The 20,447-nt window shown below is 36.4% G+C and overlaps 2 protein-coding genes across 4 annotated transcripts in view; both read left to right on the top strand.

Moving 5' to 3' along the window:
- Positions 1 to 20,447, top strand: part of LOC131432712 (putative tyramine receptor 2) — a 213,876-nt gene that overhangs the window by 128,825 nt on the left and 64,604 nt on the right. The window lies entirely within an intron of this gene.
- Positions 5,866 to 7,378, top strand: LOC131432893 (uncharacterized). The gene is made up of 4 exons (XM_058599468.1): positions 5,866 to 6,015; positions 6,069 to 6,574; positions 6,642 to 6,752; positions 6,818 to 7,378. Exons 1-4 carry the CDS (start codon positions 5,866 to 5,868, stop codon positions 6,954 to 6,956), a joined length of 906 nt encoding a protein of 301 aa, XP_058455451.1. The 3' UTR covers positions 6,957 to 7,378.

Raw genomic sequence — 20,447 nt, forward strand, 5'->3', positions numbered from 1 at the left:
CGCCAATTGCAATAAATATTTTTTACTGTTAGCCTCTTCAGAGGCAGCTAATCGTTCACTGCTTGAACAACGAAATTTTACCTAATTAACTGCTTATATCTTTATCACTAAACTCACAAAGGATATAGAAATGCAGCAAAAGATTACAATTCTGAAAAGGGAACTCACCAGAAAAATGGTCACAGGGAATTTGGAAATTTTCCCTTCACTTGCAGAATGGCTCGCTGGTAAACCTAATGCTACAGATACACTTTCAAGAAAATACAAATAGTACCACTTCACTTTAGCAGCAAATTTTTTAACGTTAAGCGGTTTTAATAACATTGACATGAACTGTCCTAGAATACATTACTCTCAGATGAAATTAAAACATTTATACTGTAGGAATATCTATTTAACACATGGAAAAACAACAATTAACTTTTATATTCTTCTGCATACTTTCACTTACATAAAACGGCCACTAAGTAACTAACATAAATGACGTTCATTTACCATTGAAAATTTTCAATATGAAACGCTTCTGGTGAAATGAAGAGGTTTTTTGTTCTGCCTTTTGCTGTCTTCGTTCTCCGCCAAGTGACAGCATTTGAATACAACTATTTCGGTTACCTGAATGGTTATGTCAAAATCAACAGATATGTTAGTTAAATCAACAACATTTTAGTTGAAACAACTAGGGCGTGAAACAACAATTGCAATATTGTAATTTTGTGATCTGCGGGTTCTCCGTGTACTAAAACGAAAACGATTTGAAGAAAGAGTAGATGAAAGTGTATAAGAATGATGGCGCAAGTGCTGCATAGAATTAATGATGTAAATGAAAAACAAAGATCAAAATAATAACAAATTTTACCAACATATCTTGTCTTGAGGTTTCTGTGTTATCATAGCGACACTTGATATTTAACTGTTCAGCATCGAAATTAGTTATTTTATTAAGTACAATTGATCCAGTAGTTCTATCTTCAAACAAAATACAATTGAATAAACTGCATCAGAATCAGATAAGAGAAATTCTTATTATATTATTTAAATCTGACTGCTAGAATATAAAATAACTGAAAAATTCTTCCTCTCTAAATATTTTGTTTTTGGTTTGATATTACAATGACAGAATTTTATATTTTGTTGACATTTTCTCACGAAGACTTTGTTATGAATTTTGATATTTTAGCTCTTATATCAAACTAAATAATGTTATTTTCTACCATTGAGATGTTCAGTTTTAAAAATAAAACTTGTTATTGGTTTGCAAATCACTTCTACCCGGGTAGTGTTAAGTTCCAGATTCGGGTAGCTATGCAGAAACATAGCTAGCATATGTGTATTTAATCCCTGGGCGTTTAAAAAATATCAGATTTCGAATAAGATTTCAATGGTGCTTTTTTTCAGTTGCACTGTTTTCAAATACAGTTCTTAGTTTTTTCAACACCTACCCACGAAAGCTACCAGTATCGTGTACACCTCGAATTGTGGTTGACTTAAGGTAGTGCAAAATTCGGCCTTCGATACAAGAACTTTAAGGTTTAATGTTGTTTACATCCAGTTTATTTCACTAAAGATAATAACAATGTGCTTCACATCTGTGGAGCATGAAAACATCAAGTACACTAAGGTCTCTTTTTACACGGTTTTTTTTTTCGCACAGTTTTTTTTATACACGGCTTTTATTACACGGACTCCGGAATTAACACGGTTTTAATGTACACGGTTTCTCATGAGAGTTTAAAAAAGAATTGTCATTTGTTTTATTGAGAAAAATTTAAAAAAAGGGAACAGGTTGTCTGTAAGAAAACGATTATGAGAGTTAATTTAAAGTTTGAAAGTTAACTAAAATCATTCATTCAAAATTCACGGGAGTATTGACTGTCGTTCCATAAAATGATTAATCAGCCTTCAGATCTTGAACCCCTGTCGTAAATTACACGACAACGTCTCTTCCGTTCAGTTGTGGTGTATGATGTCAGCATCGTCATTGATATCATCGAGAATTTCGGAGCGTTGAAGAACTAGACAAATTTACTTCAACTCTTCATCATATCGATCAGTACAGTATTTCATACCCATTTGAATGATTTAGCTCTAGTAGTATTATGGTTTACGCCGATGAAATGAGTTGCTTCAGCATGACACATAGTTAACGCTCGTATCCGTACTGTATTTTACAGTATTGTACTGTATTTTCGACTCAAATACTGTGTACTGTTTTCTACCCTCAAATCTACTGTATTTTAATTTGTACTGTATTTTTACACTGAAATGTTCTGTATTTTTCACGCTAAGTTTAATACAGAATTTTAAATCTTCAACGCATCGAATTTTGATATGTGGCAGTACAAGAACAGTAACAACACGTAGCGAATGTGAATGAGAACACAACAACAACACATACAAATTTTTTCATTATTAATTCTTGTTCAGAGCGCGTCACAACAATCAAGCGAAACTTTAATGATTAAAAAAAAAAGAAAAATGTCTCAACCAAGAAGAAAATATACTCTGAACCAAAATCATTATCAAAAACATCCGCTTCTCACAAAATGTTATTATTACTTTCGCACATTTTTCAGTTTTTGACGAATTTTAAAATGCTCCAAAAAGGAAATAAAAAATAATTGAGTTTATGAACTTGCTTTGAACGATTTGTTTAGTCTTGTTAAGACATAGGGCCGTATTAAGTAAGTTTTACATGATATGCGAATTCAACTGTGTGATGAAAACCGCGAAAAAGCTACCGCAGAGACGGTACTCGAACCCGAAAATAGTTCCTATCCTCCTAAATCGTTTTGCATGTGAAACATACAAAAACACGGACTAATTGAGGGCTGAAACACCTTGCGGAGGGATTTTTATTGAGAAATGACTACAAATGAACATGCTCGGTTCTTATGTTCAGTTAGGCTGTTTGTATGTGTGTCTCACATGCAGGATAGTTTAATAGGAAAAAAGATTTACCCGTATTTGGCTTCCTACGGATTCGAGTCCCATCTCTGTGATGGCTTTTTCGCGGTTTTTATTACATAATTGTATTCGCATGTCATTTTTTCAATCTGTTTTCCTCGTAAGATGCTGATCAAATTTATTTGCTTTTGTTTTTTATTCACTATTTTTAGAAAAAAGCGTACTGTAAAATGTAGTGTATTTTCATAGTCGATGTACTGTATTTCCTTGATTTTTACGCCAAATGTACTGTTTTTCGTAAAAAATATACGAGCGTTACACATAGTAATACCTTTTCTAATTTGATTTATATTCATCTCTATGAATTCTTCCCCTTTAATTCTGTCTCTGCGTGCATAGATCTTCATCCAATACCCATGTCTTTCACTCAGTTTAGTTGAAAATGACGGTTAAGATCGTTAGTGTTTGTAGTAAACGTACCTTCGGAATTGGAAAGAACTGATTCTCAAGCTTGATTTGTAGTGAAAGTGTTCATTGGTGGTATAACTAGCACTTCTTTAGTCGAACGTTCTAATTTGATAGTATTGTCGTTTTTTTGACAACTGAATGCATTATACAGAAAGCATGAGCCATTTAGATTAATTTGCTTATCGCACAACGCGTTTTCTAAGTGTTCTAATTTTAATTTATCATCCAATGTGTTTTATCAAGTATGACTGGACCCTTCTGGTAACCTCTGGCTGTTTTTTAGATTTCCGTTTTTATTGTGAAACGCGTTTTTTTTTGCACGGTTTCCGCAATTAACACGGTTTTCTTTTACACGGATTTTTTTAACACGGTACGTAACCCCCGTGTAAAAAGAGACCTTAGTGTACAACATACCAGTTTATATCGTATCAAAGAACGCTCACCAGCAACTCTTCACACGATTGAATCAGTGCCATCAAAGAGAGACGGATATCATCGCAACAACAAAACCCCGGCATGGCTCATTTAACATATAATAGACACCAGTGCGAGACCGAATTTCTCTCGATGACCTGTCTGAGAATCAAAGGTTAGCACGCTGCTGTGGGGATCCTCTCTGAAGTAACAATCGGTCGCTTATTCTCGTTTCGCGATCCGATTCTATACAGGCAGTTGAAAATTGCGATAGAATCATTTTACTATTGCCGCTTATTCTAACTATGTGCATATAACCTTTGTATAATTTGTGTCCATGAAAATGTCTATGAATGCTCCACACAAGGGTTTTTAAATATTGCAACCTAGTACGAGAATCATCAAGTTGAATCATCGATTCGATTTTCTGCGATAATTGTCAACTTGCGATTCTCTCTTGGAAAATTCCACACAGCAACGATCATTCTCAGACTGTAATTTTTTTCAGGGGCCGTGAAATACTCAGAGTATGAAGTGGAGCGAAGAAATGTAGAAAAATTCTCTCGCGGTTCATGCATTGCGAGACTCGAGTTCTTGTAGCATCTTCTACCGGATTGAAAATGTTGTATACAATATAGATAGCAATATAGCAGCTTCTGTCAAATTTTCAGCAATCACCAACACTGCCAGTTCATATGAAGGATAATGCGATAGAAGTGTTCGAAGAACTATTTCCCAGTACGGAGAGATTCTCTAAGGAAGCATGAAAAAACTGTTTTCTCGTTTTTCTGCATGTACGTTTGTTAAGTATGTGCTTATGAAAAACTACACCTTCTTATGTGACTTTAGGACTCAAAGATTCCGAGTAAATCACTTGTTACTTACGAGAATCAAAGGGTTACATGTTAATATTACCAAAACGCTGCTCACTACGGTAAGCCTTGTGATAAACTGGACGAGAAAACATCTATTTCGAATGACAACGGTATTTTCTGTACACTGGTCCCAAATAATCCTAGTACTTCTGTGGCAGTCATCAACGAAAATCTATCATCTGTATTTCATTTAGAATAAGGTACATCTGCAGCTAGCAACGCTCTCAACTCCCGGACAAATAAAGGTAATAACGGACGGGAGTGTGAATAGCGAACCACTACTCCCCCTTCATTCGCTGGATAGCAATGTGAGCACCTTCTTCCTCCAAGGAGGAAAATAGCAACGAGATTCAGCAATAAAACGAGCCGAGAAGAAAAATAAAACTTTATGAAATAAAAAGAGCATTTACGCACTCTACCACATTACTATTACATTTATGGCATCAGTGTAAAATTCAGTCATTTGACGTGAATTGTCTCGTATGCGACCCAATTTCCAGCATTCAATTATGAAGGCCTTTTTCCGTTGCCTGTCATACAAAATAAAGCTCACATTTTACATTGTTTAGTATCGAAACAAAATTTATAAATCGCGGATTTGTTGAAAATGAAATGGGGAACGACAAAAAAAAGCAATTTTGAAATTGCGATACGCATTCACCGGATACCATCGAAAGTAATTCAATTCAACCAAAACATCCAAATGGTATCGATTTGATTTTATCTGGATGCTGAAGGACGCCAAATGCCTATCCAGCATATGAATCGACCGGGCGCCGAATGGGTTTGATTCATGGTTTAACACTTTCACCGAACCCTCGGTGGTGCGGAACGGATTTGTGTGTGTGTTTTCTATTACAGCCAAGAGCCGATATATCAGACAATAAACGACAAATACCACGCGCCATGCTGAACGGTGTCGGAAGATTTTGATTTCTATCGAGAATTGGGTCGCATATTTCTGGGTGGTGGAATGGTGTTAATCGTTAACACATATTTCGTATATGTACTGAGATTTGTGTTCAATGAAAACTTCTAACTAGAAACGAAATGTTTTATGTAACAAATGACCCGTTTTACACCTCATTACTCAGGCCTTAATAATCACGCATATCTTCTGCATCAATGGACCTTAACTTCAAAATCGACTATTTTCGGTTCAGTACCTTTTCGACCCAGCGAGATTTCGGATATTATGAACAGCATGGTGCAACATTGGTTGCTTCTTCTGGCAACGGTTGCTTCACTCGGCACCGGAAAAGTGGCTCACAGAAGTTTGCCCGGTGACACAACCGTTGGCACGTTGTTTAGAGCTAAGCGTTTTTTGTTGTTTCCGATAAATGCGCAACTGTTGGTGAGTACAACTGCCACCACCGGAAGTACACATAATTTGCACTTCAATTGCAGTTCACCGTGGCAGGAACAAAAGGCTTAATTTTCAAAGGTCCGGGAGGCTACTTCGTACTGGCTGAGTTGGACCTTTATCATCCTCTCCCCGACTATCGCTATCGGATATCTTCGTTGAGATTAGGTGAAACGGCTATGCTGCCGGAAGAGGTGTCAAAAACGGGTCCTGTTATGGTGTCAAATCCTTCATCTCCAACACCGCTTCCCTTGGAAATGCAAACCGAACTTCACCATGATGAACCGGAACTGTCCTCAATAGAGATTCAACAGTATCTGAAAGATCATCCCGAGACGTGGATTCCAGCCGGCTACGAACAAGACCAGTCGGACTGGTCTCCTTACAATCCATCTCGATATGATCGACCGACCCATCTTCCTGTTGGTTATGAATTTCCGGAAGTGAATGATCCGTTCAATACAAGTCGACATCGTGATTGGGAGCATTTTTATCACTACCGGGAGCGGCGAGAGCTGTACCATTCTTTGGAGACGGAAATTGGTGAAAGGTATCGAAAATTTGACACTGTCTGGCTTGTTTCCGGTAGTACATTTTGTCACTATTCGTTTTATTAGATTCGATTTCCCGATGAAATCTTGCATTCTGAGAGCGATTTGCGAAGTGCGCAAATATTTTTTACCACCGGGAAAATCGATGATTATGGACATTATTCAGATTGTTTTCAGGTAAGTTTACTTGATAAAATAGCTGGCTTTAAACGATCAAAATGTTTTTTTTGTTATCATTTCAGAATACCGTTGCACGAAGAGCTTCAGGATGAGTACAGCTCTGCCATGAGGGAGGAGAGTCGTGATTGTCATAAATTATATGGAAAAAAATGTCCCATAAGCATCGTTTATTTAATCTTGTTCGGAAAATTTGTTAGATAATAAAATGTACACCGACTGCTAGATAATCTTCTTCCACTCACTTAAGGTTAGACACTGTTTTCCGCTTCCTCTGTACTGACAAGCAGACACGCTTCCTGTCAGTATAAATATGATGGAAGATTCCGCCGGGATTCGTTACCTGATATTCTCAAAGGTTATTTTCACCCACCCCTGGAGCCAACGGGAAAAAGAGATAGAAGTTTTGCGTTGAAAGTGAATGTCGTAACAAGTATTTTTTTCTTCATGCTGATATCTGAAAGAGCTTTCCTATATCTTCATGAGCTTGTGCTCAAATACTATTAGTCAGGTAATTTTGATTTGAAACCATGAATCATTCGATAGATAGGAATAAAGTTCATTTATGATTCACGAAAGTAATTTCAATTTTTTTGCTCTGTGGAAAAAAAAAATAAAATCAAGAATCACAGCAAGCGTTGACACACCTCACATGGGAAATCACCAGTCTAAGCGAGACAGGAAACATTTTTGCCTTTCTCATATAAAAAAGGTTATGCAATCACTTGAAAAACCGACTAGTGAAAATTGGCCCGGAGGGACTCAGTTCATCGAGCTGAGCAATGTCTGTGTGTGTATGTGTCAAATAATCTCACTAGGTTTTCTCGGAGATGGCTGAACCGATTTTGACAAACTTAGATTCAAATGAAAGGTTTCGTGGTCCCATACGGAATTCCTGAATTTCATCCGGATCCGACTTCCGGTTCCGGAGTTATAGGGTAAAGTGTGTTCAATATTGTACACCGTCACTTAAACCGGCGAAACAAAACACGTAAAAAATTTCTAAACTGGTCTCAAAACTACACCAATCGATAGTCATTATCAGTAGGCAACTAAACAAACCGATTGCGGCTATCCTGGTTGCCGGTATCCGGTTCCGGCAGTACCGGAAATAGTGGTCATATATACCAAAATGGACCTCACTCACTTTTCTCAGCGATGGTTTTACGATTTCCACAAACTTAGATTCAAATGAAAGGTCTTCTGGTTCCATATGGAATTCCTGAGTTTCATCCGGATCCGACTTCCGGTTCCGGAGTTATAGGGTAAAGTGTGTTCAATATTGTACACCGTCACTTAAACCGGCGAAACAAACACGTAAAAAATTTCTAAACTGGTCTCAAAACTACACCAATCGATAGTCATTATCAGTAGGCAACTAAACAAACCGATTCCGACTATCCTGGTTCCCGGTATCCAGTTCCGGAAGTACCGGAAATAGTGGTCATATATACCAAAATGGATCTCACTCACTTTTCTCAGCGATGGTTTGACCGATTTCAACAAAATTAGATTCAAATGAAAGGTCTTCCGGTCCCATATGGAATTCCTGAATTTTATCCGGATCCGACTTCCGGTTCCGGAGTTATAGGGTAAAGTGTGTTCAATATTGTACACCGTCACTTAAACCGGCGAAACAAACACGTAAAAAATTTCTAAACTGGTCTCAAAACTACACCAATCGATAGTCATTATCAGTAGGCAACTAAACAAACCGATTCCGACTATCCTGGTTCCCGGTATCCAGTTCCGGAAGTACCGGAAATAGTGGTCATATATACCAAAATGGATCTCACTCACTTTTCTCAGCGATGGTTTGACCGATTTCAACAAAATTAGATTCAAATGAAAGGTCTTCCGGTCCCATATGGAATTCCTGAATTTTATCCGGATCCGACTTCCGGTTCCGGAGTTATAGGGTAAAGTGTGTTCAATATTGTACACCGTCACTTAAACTGGGGAACAAAAACCGTAAAAAAAATGTTATAAACTTGACTCTAAACCGTTATTCCCAATCTTAGGGTCAATTGATGCAACAAACACTTAAATCGTAGTTAAGAGTGCATACTCGTAGAATTTGTATGTCATGCCACTTCGTTTTCTTAAGAATGACCTACGCAATCAAAGCACTGTTTTATTCTGTATGTTATTCTAGTTAATGCACAAACAATCTCTTGGTTTCTTTAAAAAATCGAAGAGAAAATTTTTGAATAGAATTCCACAATATTATACATGAGAAAGGCATCATTTCACCACTAGGTGAATAAAACAGGTTTTTGGGATTCTATCCCACACGATGCCTTCAGTATCGATTGGAAATGTGTGTTAAAACTTTTACTACCGACCTTATTGTATTGTGCCATAATTAGGTTTTGCACGAACATGATATAAACTCAAAAAGTTCACTGAATGAACATCATTTGACAACTAGCGGTGGTTTGTTTACGTGTTCATTTTAATTTAGAAACATGTTATTGGAAATGTAAACAAACCATCGGTACATGTCAAACATGAACTTTAATCATCATGAGTTCATTGGTGATGTCATCTTGCAATAATGTCTCTCTCAGTATAGTGAAACATTTCGAATTGGAAAACACTTTCCGAGCAAGAAGTGATGAATGCAATTCTCCAATTTTATCTGATCGATGAGGAATTCTAATACGTTGCACAGATCAAAAACGCGACTTTGCTCAGTAATTTTTTAAAAAACCTAAGCAAATATTTTCAAAGTTAGTATTTCTTATGCAAATTTTTCCGTAGAAACGATTTATGGTAGTTAGAAGATCCGCAAAATTCACTATCATGCCCGTTTTACTGAAATTCCTCTTTTTTCTGACTTTACTTCGAAAACTAACTGTGAAACTCTGGAAAAATTTGAATTCGATCAATCGGAAGGTATTCCTGACATGTTCATAAATAAGATAATTAACAGATAGTCTCCATGATCGCATTCTTCGCGCTACAACGTTTTACCCCAATTTTTCCACAAATATAAATTTATGTTGAATGCAGATTTACAATCCCGAAGCAACTCCAATATGATCTGTCAATATTGGTTCATATTACGTAGAAAACTTCAGTGATCCAAGTACACATAAGTGGTATGACAGTACTAGTCCGTTTAACCCTCTTTTGTCCAATGTATGTCATAAGTTGTATCTATGGGTAAACTTTCTTTCGTATTTCGAAAGCAGGCTGATTTCGGTTGATGAAAATCGATTGATATTACGAAGAAAGACCTAAAAATAAGATTACAAATGAATTCAATGGCCGCACGAATTATGTTATACCGTTTTACCCTATTGTTTTCAATTGAGCCTTACTATTTTTTTAATTCAGCCTTTTGATCTACCATTCGGAAGCAGATCCAATACAAACTATCAATATTGGTCCATATTACGTAAAAAACTTCAACGATCCAAATACATTTAATGGTTTTCAACTGTCATTGGAGGTTTTATAACAGTTTTAAGGTAAAATTTTCCTGAATCCTGAAAGGAGTCTGGTCGAATCGATTATTGATAAAACAGGTTATATTATACTAACATTTTGTTGAAAATACGCATTGGCTTAAGCAGCTCTTTGAATATTTTCGCAGTAACATGATCAATGTACGTTGATTTTAAAAATTATTAAAAAAAAATTAAAGTGAAAAAATATGCTTTCATTCTTTCGTTTTTTTTTGCACAGAAAATTACTTCTCTATTTTCTCATCACCGTCAGTGTCTTCTGCTGACAGCGATTTGTCTACGACAGATTGATACGACTTATGAAATAAATTGGGGTAAAACGATATAACAAGATTCTTGCGGTCATTGAATCCATTTGTAATCTTATTTTTGCGCCTTTCTTCGTAATATCAATCGATTTTCATCAACCGCAATTAGACTGCTTTCGGTATGCGAAAGAAAGTTTAACCATTTTGATACAAATCGGGGTAAAACGGGTTAAACCGGCTAGTTCTGTCATTCCCATTGTGTTTGATTGGATCACATATGTTTTCTACGTAATATGAATCAATATTGATAGATCGTACTGGATCTGCTTTTGGATTGTAGATCATATTTCAACTGAATATTATAACTAGAAAAGAAATGGGGTAAAACGGTACAACGAGTTTGCTGCTGTTATAGTTTCAAATATGCTATCGTCTTGTAAGACTTTTTTACACCAGAAAAACTCTATTCGCTCTCTGCAAGTTCTTCGGTTTTATGTTATATAGTTAAGCTTGAATACAAAGCAGTACAAAAAGGGAAGTTAGGGTAAAATGAACATGATAGCGTTTCGTGCGCTCCATCTAAATGCATGGAATCGATTTTACTGACCATTTTACACCAAAAAAGTGCTTTGTGGTCAGCTGTATCATGCCTCCAAAATAATTTGGTTGGTCCATTTTTCCCCACTGTGCGTTGTATTCAACATGGAATCTACTTTGCTCCTCTATTTTCTCTAATGGCGTTTTTCATTGAAAAACACTGGTGGCGTGGATTGCTCTTGTTTTGCACTTTCGAGCAGAAATCGCAATGAAACACCGTCAGAATGTTGCATTTCTGCTCGAAAGTGCAAAATCAGAGCAATCCACGCCACCAGTGTTTTTCAATGAAAAACGGCATAAGAAACACTTCCCCGTGTTTTGAGGAGTAATATAATTCCAATTTACACCTGTCATCGAACCTTCCTCATTATTATCATGAATCTTCTTGCTTTTCTCGTTACAAAAGAGTATGAAATAACTGTGAAAACTGACTTTGGAACCAACTCATCGTTTTCTGAACATTTTCACAATATTAAAATTAAATGTAAGGTTTCATAGGTCTATAAGTTGCATTCTATGCAGATTCGACTTTCGGTTCCGAAATTGGTGCTTAATCCTAGCAATGAGATGATACTTTTTTGCCTTTCTCTATAGAAAGGTATTAGAATTGCTGGAAAAATCGACCTTCGAACGGAGCCTCGGAGACCCATAGTGTTATATACCATTCGACTCAGTTCGACGAGATCGGAAAATGTCTGTGTGTGTATGTGTGTGCACTTTCGAAGATATTTGAACGCCCTGAATTTTCTCAGAGATGGCTGAACCGTTTTTAAAACTTGGGCTCGCTTGAAAGCTACTGTTAAGTCATTGATCAAGTTCAAAGATCAAATGGCTGTGACTTTTGGTTCCGGAGATATGATTGTATAAGTGACGTAACCGACAAATAGCGTTGTATGTTCACGCGCTCAATTTTCTCAGAGATGGCTGAACCGATTTTAACAAACTTGTGCTCGTTTAAAAGCTCCTGTCGGGACATTGATCAAGTTCGAAGATCAAAAGGCTGTGACTTTTGGTTTCAGAGATATGATGGTATAAGTAACGTAACCGACAAAACACGTTGATTTTTACCGCTCTTATACATATAAGGGTGCCAATATTTTGGGATCACTTCTAATTTCGTAAAGCGCTAGTGCTCAAAAGTTTAAGCACCTCGAAAAAAGCCTTCATGCTAAATTTGAGCTAAATCGGACATGGGTAAGGGGTGCTGCCCGGTGGTAAAGGTTTGACAATTTTCGATCTTGAAAAAGCACCATAGGGGGAGTACATGAAATTTCCAAAATCGAAAATTTTTTTTGATGCCAAAACTCTTAAAACTGCATAAAACATCGAAATTTAGTGGCATCTCAAAAAAAAAATTTTTTTGAAAAAATCAACTATCTGTGACTTAGTCCCAAAAAGTCGATTTTTTCAAAAAAATTTTTTTTCGAGATGACACCAAATCTCGACGTTTCATGCAATTCTAAGCCTTTTGGCATCAAAATTTTTTTTTCGATTTCGAAAATTTCATGTACTCCCCCCTATGGTGATTTTTCAAGATATATGAAAATTTCACTAAGTGGACTAAGAAGGCTTTTTGCCTTTCTCTATAGAAAGGTATTAGAATTGTTGGAAAAACCGACTTTCGAACGGAGCCTCGGAGACCCATAGTGTTATATACCATTCGACTCAGTTCGACGAGATCGGAAAATGTCTGTGTGTATGTGTGTGTGTATGTGTGTGTGTGCACTTTTAAAAGATATTTGAACGCGCTCAATTTTCTCAGAGATGGCTGAACCGATTTTAACATTCTGCCCTTTGGACGCAGGGATTCGCATTCAATAGGCCTAATTTTCGTGAAAGAGGAAAACGCGGAAATTACGGCAGGGGTTATAACTTCAACCATTACAATAGTAATAGTAATAGTAATAGAGATTTCTCTCACCAACGAGGTAGAGGAAATAACCGTAGATCTAACAGCAACCGCCGAGGTTATGGACGGTATAACCATAACCAAAACTTTGACGGAAACCAGAGAAATAGGCAACAGAACCAGAGTAATAACAATAACTCGGCTACCCAAGCAAACAATAATAACCCTAGCAACCGAAACAACAATCAACCAAGACGGAATGTGCATGTGGCGGAGCAACCAGAAGGTGCAGCCGCACATGACGAAGAAGCAAACGTAAACGAGTTTTTTCGTGAATAATTTAAACAGCGAGAGAGCTTTAAGATCCAAATTCATCATAGAAAATGAACACCTCAACCTAGTAGTAGATAGTGGTGCTTCATGTTGCATATTAGACAGACGTCACCTACCAGGCAGATTATACGCTTGCATTGACACATCAAAAACCATACAGGTACATGGTGTTAATGGTATCACTACCACTTTAGGAACAGTGAATACATTTATGGAATACGATGGGAGTAGCTACCCCATTACTTTCCATATTGTTGATAAACTACCACAAAATATCGTAGGGCTAATTGGTACGAATTTCCTTAGAAAATTTGACGCTAACATAAATTTTGAGACGCTTACATTAACATTGAGAAAACCTTTGTTTGCGGAAAACTTTATTATACCCAAACGAACTGAGGTAATGACATTTATTGAAGTAAATTACTCTGAATCCATGGTAATATGTAGCCAAGAAATCCAGACTGGAGTCTACATAGCAGGAGCTATAGTGGAGCCAACTAATGGAAAAAAACCAGTGAGAATATTAAATGCAAAAAAACAAAGCAGTCGAAATCAAACATTTAAAACCAATGTGTAAACCCTTTGCGAATTATGACGCAATTGAAATTAAGAGTGCCTATAAGTATAATGACAATAGAGCACAAGAAATATTAAAAGAATTAAATTTACAGGAACTAAATGAGCGGGATAGAATAACAATTGAGAAACTTTGTATGAAATATAATGATATTTTTTGCTTGAAAAACGACAAGCTAACAGTAACGAAAATTTATCAACCTTCGATTACTGTAAAACCTGACACACATCCTGTGTATACAAGGCCCTATAAGCTACCACAAACCCAAAAGGACGAAGTTCAAAGGCAAGTGGATAAGATGCTTAAGGATAATATTATAGAGGATGCAGTTTCAGAATGGAACAGTCCACTACTGCTAGTTCCTAAGAAATCAACTAATGATAACAAAAAATGGCGTTTAGTTATCGACTATCGGAAACTAAACAATGTCCTACAAGATAATAAATTTCCACTTCCAAATTTGGAGGAAGTGATCGAATCATTAGCAGAAGCAACATATTTTTCTCACCTGGACTTATCACAAGGATATTACCAGTGTGAACTAAGAAAGGAAGATAGGCCAATAACAGCATTTAGTACTAACAGGGGACAATACCAAATGACTCGTCTCCCAATGGGATTGAAAGTAAGTCCCTCAACAGTCTCCAGGTTAATGACAGTGGCTATGTCAGGTCTCACCATGGAGAAATGCCTAGTTTACTTAGATGACATCATAGTGTTTGGCAAAACCCTAGATGAACATAATAGAAATTTGATAAATGTGTTTGAAAGATTGAGAAAAACAAACCTGAAATTAAACCCTCTGAAATGTAATTTTTTAAAAACCGAGTTACTTTATTTGGGACATTTAGTATCTGTAGAAGGCGTAAAACCAGATCCTTCTAAGATAGAAATTATCAAAAATTGGAGTAGCCCTCAAACAGCAGACGAAGTGAAAAGAATCGTCGCATTTGCGAAATACTATAGGAAACATATAAAAGATTTTGCTAAATTATACAGTCCATTGAATAAATTGACTAGGAAAAATATTGAATTTCATTGGACCGACGAATGCGAACACTCTTTCCAATATTTGAAAAAATGCTTTATGAACCCTCCAGTACTTGATTATCCAGACTTTTCCGAGGATACCATATTCACGTTGCATACTGACGCATCAGGAAAAGCACTGAGAGCCGTATTGAGTAATAATAATAATAATAGACCCGTTGCATTTGCAAGCAAAGCCTTAAACAAAGCCGAATTAAATTATAGCACTATAGAGAAAGAACTTCTAGGTTTAGTGTGGTCAATTAGACACTTTCGACCTTACTTGTACGGTAGGAAGTTTGAAGTGTACACAGACCATAGACCACTAGTTTATCTAATTACACTAACAGACCCGTCGAGTAGACTGACAAAATTTCGTCTATCACTCGAAAAATATAAATTTGACGTAATATACAAAAAGGGATCGGAAAATGTTGTAGCGGACGCGTTATCACGTATTTCGATCGACGACCTCAAAGCTCTGACACCTCAAGTAAGCTTGGTGACACAACCGAAAGTAAACAATTAAAAAGTAAAATCGAACAACTTAATTTAATGGGCATGCCACCTATTATAGTAATAGGTAATAAAATACGAGTAATAGAGAACGAGAAAGAAAAAAGACTAATTTTGAATGATTTCCACGTATTGCCAACTGCAGGGCATGCGGGGATAAAACGAACATTAAACACGATAAAACAGAGGTATCATTGGAAATCAATGGATACTGACGTAACGAATTTTATAAAGAAATGTGCGAAATGTCAAAGAAACAAGGATAATGTGACAAAATATCCTATGAAAATAACAAGTACAGCCAGTCAAGCATTTGAGAAAATATTTTTAGATATAGGGTAACGGCTCCCTATTTCATCTGAGCTCCTATTTCCATCTCATCCCTTCACCTCATTACTTTGAACATGAATCATATTTTAAAACCTACCTGAACCAAACTGTGAAATGTTTTAAAATGATTATAAAAGCTATTGTCACACTTTCCTATTGAAAGAAATGGTTTTAAGTTCTTCGGTTATCGTTTTTTTCATTTCAAATAAACTCACTTTTCAATTTAGGACACATTTTCGTCTCAAGATTTACAGTTCGTCATGTTTCTGATTATCTACTAATCGGTTCGTCTCAAAACATGTTCACTTTTTCGCACAATTACAATACCATTGAATGCTGGATGACTTCATAATTAGTAATGTTCACTTGCTACTTGTTTAATTAACGATTTAATACTTCAAAAACTACCCGACAAACAATAAAAGTCTTTAAAAATATGAGATGAAAGTTTTTCACTTAGTTCACTTGATTGCGCTTTGTTTTCATCTCATTTGGTTTCGCAAAGTTGCCAAGTTATCTCATAATGTTACAAAACAAAAATTGTTTTTGTTCTTCAAAATCTCATCAAAAAGTCTGTTTTTTGGTATCCGTGACATTAGTTTAATTATATTATTGATATTAATATTTCGATAAAACTGTTTTGGCTTCGAATATTACCAGGAAGAGCATGTTAAATACTAATGAAATAACCATTGTGGCAAATCTAGTAGCACTGGTTTCATTCCGATATACGTCAACATAACGCTGTGAAGTGTGTGTGTTTCATCGGCTGTGCACAGAGATGCCAGATATTTTCATAGAAAATATGTATTACGTTGCATAGAAACTCTATATCTGGTCTATCTGTTTTCACTAATAAAATGATGTTAAATCTGTTTTCACTAATAAAATTTGTTAACATCATTTTATTAGTGAAAACAGATAGACCAGATATAGACTTTCTATGCAACGTAATACATATTCTATGAAAATATCTGGCTTCAAATAGTTCAAATTGGTTCCAAATTTTAATATAAATGTTTGTCAGTGTTCATAATCAATTATCTACATAAAAAATTTCCACTTTAACATGTGATTTGTCCGTTGATTAATAAACTTTTAAAGAATCACTGCAATCAAATACTAATAGATACTCAGAGAGAAAAGTCTAATTTTTTACTTCTTTCTTTCTATGAACCTGTACAAATCTGTATTAAATTTAGGAAATCTTTACAAAATCGGTACTTTGATTTAAACCAGTATGCGAACGCAAAAATCTATACAATACATATAAATCTGTATAAATGGCATCTCTGGCTCTACACTTTGTTTTAAGAAGGGATAATGAATAAATAGTAACAATCACAGTTTTGTTTTTATTTAAAGTTCACCAAATTAACTTTTCAGTAAAATTTTAAATTTAAAGCGAAAGGTAACGGAAACGACTGAAAAATATTTAAACGTTGAAATGATTTCAAACTGGTTCTAAAAATATCGTATATTGTCTCATAGTTGGCGTTAGGCCGTTTTTAAGAAGAATTCGGACATTTTGAACCTGAGAGTGTAATAGTGAAATATTTCGTTTTGATTGCTGTCGCCATTGCTAATTTATAGGATGAATAAAGGATCAACGATAGGATGGATAAAAATCCATTGAGATGAAATTAGGAGCAGAGTAGTGAACATTTCATAAGTGTTTTTTGCTGTTTTATGAACATTATTTTAATTTCCAAGGAATGTGAATCAAATCTCAATGTGGAGCAAGGCGAATGAAGCAGTAATATGAAATAGTTATAGTGATTTTAGTGGCTAAATCGAGGTTTGAAGGCGACGTCCTTACAAATGAGATGAAATAGGGAGCCCTTACCCTAGTTGGTCCTCTTTTACCAGACAACAAAGGTAACCAGTATATACTGACTACCCAATGTGATCTGACAAAGTATGTAACAGCAACACCGATTCAGGACAAATCAACAGATGGTGTAGCCAAAGCATTTGTTGAGAATGTCATATTGAATTATGGTGTAACAGATCGGCTGAAAAGTTCGTATCGTTTCTATGAGAGGGCGCCACTAGAATTAAATCCATACCACTTTCAGTTAGTACCAACCTTCAAAAGATACGTGTATAAATTTGACAGCTGTCTGATTATTAGTTTGTGAGATATTGCATTTTGAGTGAGGCTACTTTTGTTATTGTGAAAAAAAATGGAAAAAAAGGAATTTCGTGTATTGATGAAACACTACTTTTTGATGAAAAAAAAGTGCCGCCGATACCAAAAAATGGCTTGATGAGTGTTATCCAGACTCTGCACCGAGCGAAGCAACAATTCGTAAGTGGTTTGCAAAATTTCGTACTGGTCATATGAGCCCCGAAGACGATGAACGCAGTGGACGTCCAAAAGAGGCTGTTACCGATGAAAACGTGAAAAAAATCCACAAAATGATTTTCAATGACCGTAAAGTGAAGTTGATCGAGATAGCTGACACTCTGAAGATATCAAAGGAACGTGTTGGACATATTATTCACGAATATTTGGATATGAGAAAGCTTTGTGCAAAATGGGTGCCGCGTGAGCTCACAATCGATCAAAACCAACAACGAAAAACCATACTGAAATTGAACGAATTGGGCTTCGAATTGCTCCCTCATCCACCGTATTCTCCAGATTTGGCCCCCAGTGACTTTTTTCTGTTCTCAGACCTCAAGAGAAAGCTCGCTGGTAAAAAATTTAGAAGTAATGAAGAGGTAATCGCTGAAACTGAGGCCTATTTTGAGGCAAAGGACAAATCGTACTACAAAAATGGTATCGAAAAGTTGGAAGATCGCTATAATTGCTGTAGCGCCTCTGATGGCAATTATGTTGAATAATAAAAACGAATTTCGGCAAAAAAAAATGTGTGTTTCTATTAAACGATACGAACTTTTCAGCCGAACTGTTACCCAAGCAAATTCTGACAGATAGAATTTGCGAAGTTCTAAAAATCGAAAAATTAAATTCTACGGCTTACCACCACCAGACAATAGGAGCACTGGAGAATTCACACAAAGTATTAGGGAATTTCCTACGCATACAGACAGACAATTCGTATGGAAATTGGTCAACCTGGGTACCATATTATAAATTTGCATAGAATACTACGGTACACAGTGCAACAGGAATGACCCCATATGAACTAGTATTTGGCAGACAATGCACTTTACCAACAAACTTATCTGGACAGAACGAAGTTGACCCTGTGTATAACATAGATGATTATGCTAGTATTATGAGGATTCAATTACAATCCACCCAGCTGAAAGCGAAAAGGAACCTAATGAAGCTGAAAGCGGATAGGGTTCTGGGATGTAATGGAAAACTTCAGACTAGTTCTTGTAAAAAGGAGACTTCAACAAAATTGGAAAACAAATACAATGGACCCTACGAAGTCATAGAAGACTTGGGTTCCAATATAAAAATTATAAATATACAAAACAAGAAAACAGATACGGTTCACAAAGATAGAGTAAAACAATTTATAACAAGTTAAAAAAAAAGAAGAGAAGAGAGAAGAAAAGAGAAAGAAGGAGTGGGAATAGGATAAACTATGGAAATATGTATACAGATAACTCAAAATAACTTAAAATTTTTATCAAGTGCCACAATCAATGTAAATTCTATTAAATTGAAATTTATTGATTTCTGTTTATCAAATTGAATATAACGAAGTAAATTCTATTATATTGAAATTTATTGCTTTCTGTTTTTTTTTTTTATTCAATAATATAATATAATATTAAGGCACACTGCTTAAGCTCTAAGATGCCAAGGGTATTTACTAATCTTAATTATCGTCTAACTTAAAACTAGAGTAGTATCATTATGTAATATAGTATCTGGCGATCGGTAGTGGCCGGTGAATTGAATTTAGGATGAGATGATTCCAGATGGCGATGGTAATTTTCTATGTTGGCCGCATTCTTCGGTCCGTGAGGGTCCGCGGGAAACACCCCCAGGCTACGAAGGCCCGGCGGGTGGCCCGCATGCTGGTCATTGACTGGAGCGGTCTTCCGGTGATGGTGATGTTACGGAAGAGAATGAAAAAAAGAAGTAAATATTGTGGGAAACGGGGTAAAAAAGGGGTGTGGGAACAAAATGTTTGAAAACGACAGAGATCTAATTAGTTGCCATCGAGATGGTGAAAAAACAGGGAAAGGGGAACGAAAAAGTTAGTGACAAAAAAAAAAGATCTTGTTAATTCCAATGAAGATGGTGGACAGGGACGGGGATCGAGAGAATCGGGCGGATGTTAGTGTCGAACCTGTAGGTGGAGATTATATTTTCTGAGCGAGGAATAACACATTACACTTGTATATCAATGTGTTTAAGGTACTGGTATATGAGAAGCATATATGAACTATCCCGACTCGCCAACACATCCCGAACCGGCACCTCAGGCGGTCTACCTCGGGCCCTGAGGGATTCCAGTAGCTTCGACCTGGCGTCACGATACTCTACGCACGACCACACGACATGCTCGATGTCCTGATAACCGTCGCCACAGGTGCAGAGCCCGTTCTCCACGACCCCGATACGCCGGAGATGTGCGTTGAATGTATAGTGATTTGACATGAGCCGTGACATAACGCGAATGAAATCACGACTCATGTTCATCCCCTTGAACCAAGGTTTCGTCGATACCTTAGGGATAATGGAGTGTAGCCATCGTCCCAGTTCGTCATTCGTCCATGTAGTTTGCCAACTTTCGAGAGTTTTCTGAC

This window comes from Malaya genurostris, chromosome 2 (genome assembly GCF_030247185.1).
Source record: "Malaya genurostris strain Urasoe2022 chromosome 2, Malgen_1.1, whole genome shotgun sequence".
In the NCBI taxonomy this organism is placed as follows: Eukaryota; Metazoa; Arthropoda; class Insecta; order Diptera; family Culicidae; genus Malaya; species Malaya genurostris.